The 10,775-nt window shown below is 31.5% G+C and overlaps 1 protein-coding gene across 1 annotated transcript; it reads right to left on the reverse strand.

Moving 5' to 3' along the window:
• Nucleotides 1-859: 859 nt before the first annotated feature.
• LOC130808568 (abscisic acid and environmental stress-inducible protein-like) lies at nt 860-2,560 on the reverse strand. The gene is made up of 2 exons (XM_057674027.1): nt 2,464-2,560; nt 860-1,308 (listed from the first exon to the last, which is right to left on the reverse strand). The coding sequence occupies exons 1-2, from the start codon at nt 2,558-2,560 to the stop codon at nt 860-862; spliced, it is 546 nt and encodes a 181-aa protein (XP_057530010.1).
• Nucleotides 2,561-10,775: the final 8,215 nt, after the last annotated feature.

The following is a 10,775-nucleotide window of genomic DNA, read 5'->3' on the forward strand; positions in this document are numbered from 1 at the left end:
TATATATATATATATATATATATATATATATATATATATATATATATATATATATATATATATATATATATATATATATATATATATATATATATATATATATATATATGACTTTTGAGAGAGAATAATGATGGCAACAATTCGTTTCTGGAGCTTTGACGGTTGTGTGTGATTTTCATTCTATTCTTCGATATTAAAATCATATATTAATAAAGCTCTAACGATTTGATTTCATCTTTGCTTTCATTGAGGTATTTTGTAGTTGATTGTTCATTTACATTATCTCTAAGGATATATTAGCAATGTGCATAAGCATTCTCATTTTTATGAAGATTAGTCAACAAAAATTTACTTTCAGTGGTTATAATTAGTTGCAACACATGTGTTTAGGGAGTAATAATTAATATGCCTACAAATTGATTTCCTATTATGAATATCAGTTCACAACATACGATTCATTTATTCAATAACATAATTTTGTTTGATTTACTTTTTTTAATTTCTCGTCTTGTTTTTTTCCTTTATCTTTGATGAATAGCACTACTAATTTCATGATTACTTTAACTTCACAAAATATTATAATTGTTTATCAAAGTCTAACAAGATACGAATAAATTTACCAAAAGGGTCGGATAATTAGATAGATGAAGTTGTACAGCCTTCAAATATTAAACAACTAACTAGTACATAGGTTTAGGAAGTAACTCCCTTCGGACATGCTTATTACAAATACACTAAGACACTTATACAAGTAGATTGTGCTTCATTTTTTTTTTCTCCAAAACAAAAGCTCGCATGCATGCCGAAATTGTGGTCATAAGTGAGAATTAAAGATGTTCATCTATTAATGTTCATAAATTTAGTTTTTAGTTTCTTCCTTTGGTGGGTAATGACCACTGTATCCTCCGCCATGTCCATATCCACCATGTCCATAACCACCATAGCCGCCCTGTCCATATCCACCGTGCCCACCATGTCCATAGCCACCTTGTCCATAGCCACCCTGTCCATATCCACCACCTTGTCCGTAGCCACCCTGTCTATATCCACCACCTTGCCCATAACCACCATAGCCACCTTGTCCATAACCACCTTGCCCATATCCACTACCATAACCACCCTGGTCATAACCACCATGACCATAACCACCATATCCATAATTTTGTGGCTCTACATTTTCATCTACATCATTTTCTTCTTCCTTTGGTGGATAATGGCCACCATGTCCATGTCCACCATGTCCATGGCCATCATGTCCATGCCCACCGTGACCATAACCATCTAAGTCTTTTGTCTTCTCCGTAGGTTCTGTAATAATCATAAAAAAAGAGTAAATACTTAAAATCAACTCGTTTATTATATGCAATTCGAGTTATTAAGAATTAATAAGTATTTTTGTTTTCACGTTATTTGACTTATAGTTAACTGCTTTTCTACTTTTCTATCATTTATATAATTAATATAGAAAATTTTAAGTGTGAAAATTATTTAAAAATTAAATAAAAGAAAGAGTATTTGATGATATTAATTAAATGTAAATTTTTTTATTATGTGTAAATTATTAAGAAGTAAACCCCTATTTTAATAGAAGCAATTAAGAATTTAGAAACACAAAGTTATCAATATCTTATTAAAAGCAATTAAATAAACCCTTATCTTATTCCTTGTTTTTCCTTTCTTCATAGAATGGATTTACTTGGTGTTATAATTAATCTCCTTTCCGATTACGTTTAAAATTAAGTTTTATATTATCTATATCACTTCCTTCTCCTCTCTCATGTTCTCATTCTCTTTATAAAGTCGATATATCCCTTTCTTAGCTTGTTAAATAAATAGTCTCATTAAATTATTACTTTTACACAAATTCTTTGAGCATGGTATTACTATCAATATTAATTACACAATAAAGTTGATATTTAACTCATGTATATTCTTGCCTTGCCGAAATTCTACTTATCATGGTGGAGTAAAAACACATTATAATTTTTCAGGTCTTATTTATTTTATATTTTAAAAAATTTAATGGCTTAAAAACAAGGAAATAGATTTTTAAAATTAAATACGTAATTTTATTAATGCAATGATCAACTCCTTCTTTGTCTATCATACATTTTCTCTTTAGATACATTATAAAGATTAACACTTCGAGTACATGAATTCACGAAGTTAATGGTCACTTAATCTACAAACTTAATATGCAATGCAAACATGGTGTGACATTCACCATGCTATAAAATGTGACAATATTTTTTGAAATTGTAAAATAACAAATGTAACATTAATTTGATTAGTATGTTTATAGGCCAAAAGCTAATATTTACGCAAAAAAAAATATAAATATTATGTTATCGTCATCATATTCAGCATATTACGCATATTAAAATTATGATCATGACCTGATCTGAAAATGATGAAATACTGCGTACTATTGAAAAAACTTACGATAATTTTAAGTAGTAGAACTAGTTAGTTCAGAAAGTTGACGAGCAGAAACATGAGAGGAAATCAAAAACACACTAAAAAGAAGGCCAAGAATCACAAAAGCCTTGGAATAGGCCATTTTTCTTCAATTTTTATCTTTGTTTAGTTGTAGGAATTGTGCTTTCCATGAGTAGTGGAGTATCCTATTTATAGGCACAAGATTGTATAAAGACGAAGAAAATTGGGACAACATTAGGTAAAATATGTTGACAATTGGTAAATATTAGCAAATAAAGTATTCAAAGCTAGTAGTCTTACGATGTTGGTTATTAAAAAATTACAATCCCTAGTCAAAAGATGCCTTAGTAAATGAAATGTATATAAAAAATTTTTGAGAATCGAGTTTTGTTTTAGTCGAGTTATATACTGTATTTTCTGCTAGGATTATGAGTTTGATTCTTGTTGCTTTTTTTAGCTTTTTTTTCACTTCAGTCTTGTTGGAAAAATAACCCACATGCATGTGATATCACATCGAACAATTAGAAAGATGTTAACTAACATTTAAGGTTGATGAGCTATTCTTCTTATCATCAGATTTATAAGCAGTCAATTTTCCTCTTATACGGATCTTACACTACAAAAAACTAACAAATTGGCGACAGACGTTTTCGTCGCCATTTCATAGCTAAATGGTCAAAAAGTAGGGTTGGCGACGAGCGGGCGACGGCTTACACGGTGGTCGCTATTCACTTCGTCGCTAATCCCAAGGTGGACGCCCTTTCCTCGCCGGTTTCCATGGCGACAAGAGAGCGACAAATATTTCCATCGCCCAAAATGTAATAAGCTAGCGACGAAAGGGCGAGGAAACAAGATGTCGCCAATGGAGCTCTGACATGGGCGACCAACTGGCGACCAACCGGTCCGTCGCCACTGCTGCCTGCATTGATAAGACTAATCTGTTTGACTTTACAGCTTAGCGACCACGTGTCCGTCGCTAGGCCGTCGCTTGCATTAATTACCATTGCGTGCTGGAATTTATTATTATTATTATTATTATTATTATTATTATTATTATTATTATTATCATTATTAGTATTATTATTATTTTTATTAATATTATTATTACTATTATTATTATTATTATTATTACTACTGTTATTGTTATAAATATTATTATTATTGTTAAAATGAATATTATTATATATATTAGTTATATATATTTTATATTATTTATAATTATAAAATAAAAATATAAACACATAAAACAAAAATATTAAAATGAAAAAACTCAAAATATTATATATAAATCTAAAGTTTATTTACAAAGTCACAAAAATTACAAATATTTTTAATCATTCATTGAGGAGGTGGAGGAGGGGGTTGATTTAAATTGAAATGCGATTCAAAGATTGTATGGTGTTAAAATGACAGGCCACGATGAATACTGTTGACCCGAACTTCCAAATGGGTTAAAACCATCTGTACACAGACCAAGCCGCACGTTTCGAGTCTCCAATGCAAAGTCTGGATGAATGTCGTTAAATGTCAACCACGCTTCAGCATCGGACGGATGTATCATCTCTCCATCTTTAGTGCGGTGTTCTGCATGCCACCTCATATGCTTAGTTGTTGCCTCTGAAGCATACAATCTTTGTAATCTGGGCCCTAGGGGAAAATAATGAAATTGTTTCCGCGAAACCTTATCACCCTTACTGTTTCTTCTCCATCTAGAAGTTTCACAAATGTAACAGCAAGTTGCATTCGCATTATTCCCCCAATATATCAAACATCCGTTAGGACAACAATCTATCTTCTCAACAGGTAATCCAAGAGCAGCTATTTGTTTTGTCGTTTCGTAGAAGTTGTTTACCATCGTATTCTCTTCTGGTAACACTTCGTTGACAATACCACAAATATCGTCGTAACACCTCTCAGTGAGACGATGGTCTGTCTTCAGGTTTGTAAGTCGACCAATAATAGACATCTTCGTGTGATTTTTACAACCTTCATACAGAGGAATATTTACAGAATTTAACATTTCAAAAAATTGTTGACACTGTGGGTTTGGATTTTCGTCAACGTGTACCGGTGGTTCATTATCTACTGACTCTACATTATACTGTGAGGGAAAAAAGTGATGGTAATTGCCTGGAAACACACTTGCTGCTGCATCATGCACCATCTGTGCATATGGATTTGGATTGTTTGACGATTGCTCTCCGACTTCCGCTGCAACATCAGATGTTGTTCCTATCTCTGTGTTCTGATGATATTCCCACTCATAGTAATTTTCAACAAACCCCCTTCTCATTAGATGTTCCCTTATTTCATCTACTTCCTTAAAACAACAATTTTTACACTTTTTACAAGGACATCTAATCTCAGAACTCATGATTTGTGTACGAGCAAAATCTAAAAACTCTTCCAACCCTCTCATAAATCTTAAACTAAACTTTCCATTTTTTCGTCGGTTGTACATCCAACTTCTTTCTTGCCTAGAACTCATTTTTAACACCTAAATATAATATAATAACATAATCATTCAACTTATCAAAAAAGTAAGTTAATGACAATAAAAATATATATATGATAATAATAATTTAATTATTTTAATAAAAACTAATAAAGCAAACTAATGTCAATTAAAATAAAATATAAAATAATAAAAAATATAAAAACTCAAGAAAATAACAAAGAAAATAAAATATGTACAAATTAAATAATAAAATTAATGACAATAAAAACTAAATATAAATAATAAAAATAAATAAAATTAACTCATATAAAAAAAAATTCACTAACCTTTTCAAATTAATGACAATAAAAATATATATATATGATAATAATAATATAATTATTCTAATAAAAACTAATAAAGCAAACTAATGTCAATTAAAATAAAATATAAAATAATAAAAAATATAAAAACTCAAGAAAATAACAAAGAAAATAAAATATGTACAAATTAAATAATAAAATTAATGACAATAAAAACTAAATATAAATAATAAAAATAAATAAAATTAACTCATATAAAAAAAAAACAAAAAACTCACTAACCTTTTCAAATTAATGACAATAAAAATATATAAATATATATATGATAATAATAATATAATTATTCTAATAAAAACTAATAAAGCAAACTAATGTCAATTAAAATAAAATATAAAATAATAAAAAATATAAAAACTCAAGAAAATAACAAAGAAAATAAAATATGTACAAATTAAATAATAAAATTAATGACAATAGATTCTAAATATAAATAATAAAAATAAATAAAATTAACTCATATAAAAAAAACAAAAAACTCACTAACCTTTTCAAATTAATGACAATAAAAATATATATATATATATATATATATATATATATATATATATACATATATGATAATAATAATATAATTATTCTAATAAAAACTAATAAAGCAAACTAATGTCAATTAAAATAAAATATAAAATAATAAAAAATATAAAAACTCAAAAAAATAACAAAGAAAATAAAATATGTACAAATTAAATAATAAAATTAATGACAATAGAAACTAAATATAAATAATAAAAATAAATAAAATTAACTCATATAAAAAAAAACAAAAAACTCACTAACCTTTTCAAATTTTTTAGCTTCCAAAGCTTCGAAAATATACTACAAATTTTTTAGTTTCCAAAGCTTCGAAAATATACTACAAATTTTTTAGCTTCCAAAGCTTCGAAAATATACTACGATGGACAATAATCAGTGGGTTATTTATAGAATAACATAGCGACAAAACGGTGATGAAAAAGCGATAAACAAACCAACCATCGCCATTGTTGAATTCAAATTCAAAAATAGGGCGATCAAATGGCTACGTAACATACCCGTCGCCAAGTTATAAACTAAAAAACAAACAAGAAAGAGAAAACAGGCGACGCCCAGGCGACCCGGGAACCCGTCGCCCAGAATCTGGAAAAAAATAAAATCCAAATGTCTTATTCGGCGACCAATGGGCGACGCTCTAAGGGCCGTCGCCATTGCTCTTTTTGCTTTGCGACCCACGTGTTCCTCGCTAAGTCGTCGCCAACTTGTCGTCGCCATTGGCGACCAGCTGTTCCTGTCGCCATTTTTCCATCGCTAAATGAAGAGTTTTTTGTAGTGTTATTGTGTATAAACCCGTAAATAAATTTATCAAGTCTATCATGGACACAAAACAATACTCCTATAAGGAAAGAGGAAAATTGGGAACATTATTGTTATTTCTTTAAGTTTTCATAATTTGTCTTATTTGCGTTTCAAGATAAAGTTTAGCAAGCTTAAGCATTTTTGTTATACTTAAGTTTTAGCAAAAAGTTGAACAAAGAAAAATCAATGCCACATAACAATACATGATTTTTTGTTCACTTAATGGAATCCACGTTTATGGTTTTTCAATTGTAAACGAATCGGAGCTTAGCCAATTGCTTGATTAACAATCGGCATTATATACGAATCAAAAGTTTTCCATAATCATGATGTTCTTGGAGGTTTTATTAGAGGCCTTGACAAAATATTAAAACATAGTAGTGGTAGTATATGAGAAAAAGCACGAGTCTTTTATCACTTTATTAGTTTAGAAATTCATGCAATATACAAAGTTTAGTATAGAGATATATATAAATAAATTTTCAAAAATAAATAAGATATAGAAATAGATACTCTTTTGTTTGAGAAAAATATATAAATACTACATAGTTAAATGAAATAATTACTTTTGATAAATAAAAATATTTATGAATAAGTAGATTAATTGTGTGAATCTCAATTTTTTTTTTTTTTTGAAAAGATAAGGTTATTTTCCAAAAGAAATAATAAAATTAACCGAAAGTGAAAATAATAGCTAATTAAATTCAATTGAAAATATGAGTTGTAGTATTGAGCTTAGGGGGTTAAAAACGATCCGGTATACCATTTTCTGATGGATCAGTGCAGATTTATTAAGATTTTTTGAAATTCTTTAAGTGAAAAAAAAAATTAATTAAATAAACTAACTTTCAAACAATTTCCAAAAGTAAGCGTTCGTACCCCAAAGCTGTGCTTTGGAGCTGTTTGCAGTTAGTAACTGCGAACATCATATAAGACAAACTAGCTGTTCGCAGTTAGTAACTGCGAACAGCTATTTTGTCTTATATGTTGTTCGCAGTTACTAACTGCGAACAGCTAAGTAAATTTTTTTTTTTCCTTTATTTTTGAGTTGTTTGTTGTTGTAATTGCACTAGAGACATTAGAATAGGTAATTACAAGTCGATGTATCTTTAAGGCGGCATGATTCATCGCCAAAACTCCGATCATTCATAAGTCAATTAAAATATATATGCAACAAAATATATACAAATATTTGAAATATACAAGTCAATTAAAATATATATATATATATATGTACATAGTCGATCCAAATATACAAATGTTTGAAATATACAGGTGCGTAATGTGCTGCTTCCAAGAGGGCACGTGGTGTCATCCATCGGCGCGTGATGGAGAGGAACCACGGCATATAGTCAGGTGTAGTAGGTGCTGGATCCATCTCCTGTACTCCTGTGTTCGAGTTAGTTTTAGTTAATATTACTATTATGTAATAATATAAAATATATATAACATATTACCTTGAGTTACAGATTATTATTCTAGAATAATATATATAACATATTACCTTGAGTTACAAGTTCTAGTGTTATGACCTTCGCTCCCACAACGACGACAATTAGATCGATTTGGTCTACCCTCATCCATTTCATTGGCAATTCTCTTAGACTTAGGCCTCCCTATACCCCGAATTTGAGCGGGATCGTGTCTAAGCTCAAAGCCCGTGTATTGCGGCCATGACCTCTTATCGATCATGGGCATGAAGTAATGTTCGTATGTACTTGCATAACTTTGACTAGTATAGCAAGGATCCACGAACCTCCCAAATGAAAGGTGTCGTTTGATGCACACAGCAAGTATGTGTGAACAAGGAAGGTGGTATATCTCAAGTTTGTTACATGTGCACTTCTCTTGATTCAAGTCAACTTGTTGAATCTTTCCCCCCTTGGACGATCCTCTAGTACCCCTCCCGGTCTTAACTTCAAATACGCCACTTCTGTAATCAAATGCGATTATCTCATGAAAATTTGCCTTTTCAGTATTTCTATTGATAATTCTCGTGGCATACGCTGTGTACATGTGTCCTCCAAGTAACCATGCGCTAGCACGTTCACGCCTTTGAACAAAATTTGCCTCTCGTTTTGCAGTCGCAATTGCCTTTAGACCATTCATTACCTTAACTTGTTGTCTTTGCTCAGCTGTTTTACCAAACAACTTCTTCAACTGAACATTACCCATAGCACGATTGAAGTTGCTAAGCAAATGGCGTAAGCAAAACCTATGATAAGCATTAGGTGGTTGCCACTCCGGCTCTTCCATGGTTGCTAAAATACCAGCGTGTCTATCAGAAATAACGCATAACCCCATCCTCTGTGTGACATGCTTACGAATACAGGACATGAACCAGGACCATGCACTTATGTTCTCCTTCTCTACCAATGCGAAGGCCAATGGAAAGATTCCCTTATCACCATCTTGGGCAATGGCAGTCAATAAGGTATGGCGATATTTACCATACAAGTGTGTGCCGTCAATGGCAATAAGAGGTTTACAATAATTGAAGCCTTCAATGCAAGGTTTAAAAGCCCAAAAGACACGTTGGAAGGTCCTAATATTAGGTCTCACATATACACCCATGTCATTGTCCTCCCTAAAATACCACTCAATTACTAACCCCGGGTTGGAAAGTTGCAAAGCTTCTAAAAAGCGTGGAAGGAGTGAGTAAGAACCTTCCCATGTCCCGTAAATGGATAACAAAGCTTGTTGCTTTGCACACCACGCTCTCTTATAATTCACATCCACACCAAAGCGATCTTTAACCATCTGACGTACGACAAGTACCTTAATGGATGGGTCTTTAGCAACACAATTTCTAATAACATTGTTAATGACAGAAGATGTCAGGTGAATGTGTCCAGCCGACACACTGTCACTACCCAATACACAAGAACCGTGCTTACCCTTATAGGTAACAATACGCCACGAAGATAAATTAGAGTCAAACGTAGCTCTAAGTTTCCATGAACAACCCCGCTTGCACTTTAAGGCCAGGACAGTTTGGTTCGAGGTCTCCGTTCTGTACTCCACATTTCTCCCAATATGATACACTCTGATAGCTTCCAACAACGATTCCTTGTTATCAAACATCATACCCTTCTCAAACTCTCCCTGTTCGGTGTATGTGGTATCACAAGCCCAAGTCCTCCATGAGTTGTCCTCCACATACTCGTTTAAAGGTGGACAGAGGGCATAAGGTGTAGGAGGAATGATTGTAGGAATGTTGCCTAGAGTCATGTCATTTGCTAGCGCATCCTCATCCATGTCTTAGAAGATATAAAACGTCTAAAGTGGTTCAAATCCATGTTCGAATTGCAAGCAAACAACTTACGTCTTCCCCCAACATAATGAACTTTGCCATTATTTTCTCTAATACAACCATTCCAACAACATACTATAGTGACGCGAAATGATGCCATTTTCTACATTAATACAAAGAAAATCAACATCAACATCAACTCATGTCCATACAAGTACATTATATTCATTTGATTATAATCTTTTTTGGTCTACAAATTATTCAAATCCATAATGTAGCCAAGTTCATACATATATAATACACATAATCCAAATAATAAATCAATTCATAAGTTCACAAATAACATTTCTAATACCAACATCAACATCAACATTTTCTAATAATATTCAAATAATACAACAACATTACTTCAAAATCCAACATAAAGCTATAAAAACAATTAGAAATTACCTTCAATGCTTATGGATGATTAAGATTAGTCTTGATTTAACCACTACAAACCTACATTTGAATAAATAAACAAATTTGATTAAAACCCTAAAATCCAAATATACACCAAAAAAACACAAAAAAATTTACCTTTGCGCAAGCTATAGTATCCCACACTAATTTTGAACTGCCAAATTGAAAGAGGATTGCACGATTTGATGGAATGAATCAATGGTTTTAGAGGGAGAAGGTGGAAATGTCGAGTGAAGTGGGTTTTTGAATTGGGATTTTGCGAAAAACAGAAACTGATCTGATTTTGTAGATCAGGTCTGTTCGCAGTTAGTAACTGCGAACAGCATATAAGACACAATAGTTGTTCGCAGTTAGTAACTGCGAACAGCTATTTTGTCTTATATGCTGTTCGCAGTTAGTAACTGCAAACAGCTCCAAAGCACAGCTTTGGGGTACGGACGCTTACTTTTGGAAATTGTTTCAAAGTTAG

This window comes from Amaranthus tricolor, chromosome 3, assembly GCF_026212465.1.
Source record: "Amaranthus tricolor cultivar Red isolate AtriRed21 chromosome 3, ASM2621246v1, whole genome shotgun sequence".
In the NCBI taxonomy this organism is placed as follows: Eukaryota; Viridiplantae; Streptophyta; class Magnoliopsida; order Caryophyllales; family Amaranthaceae; genus Amaranthus; species Amaranthus tricolor.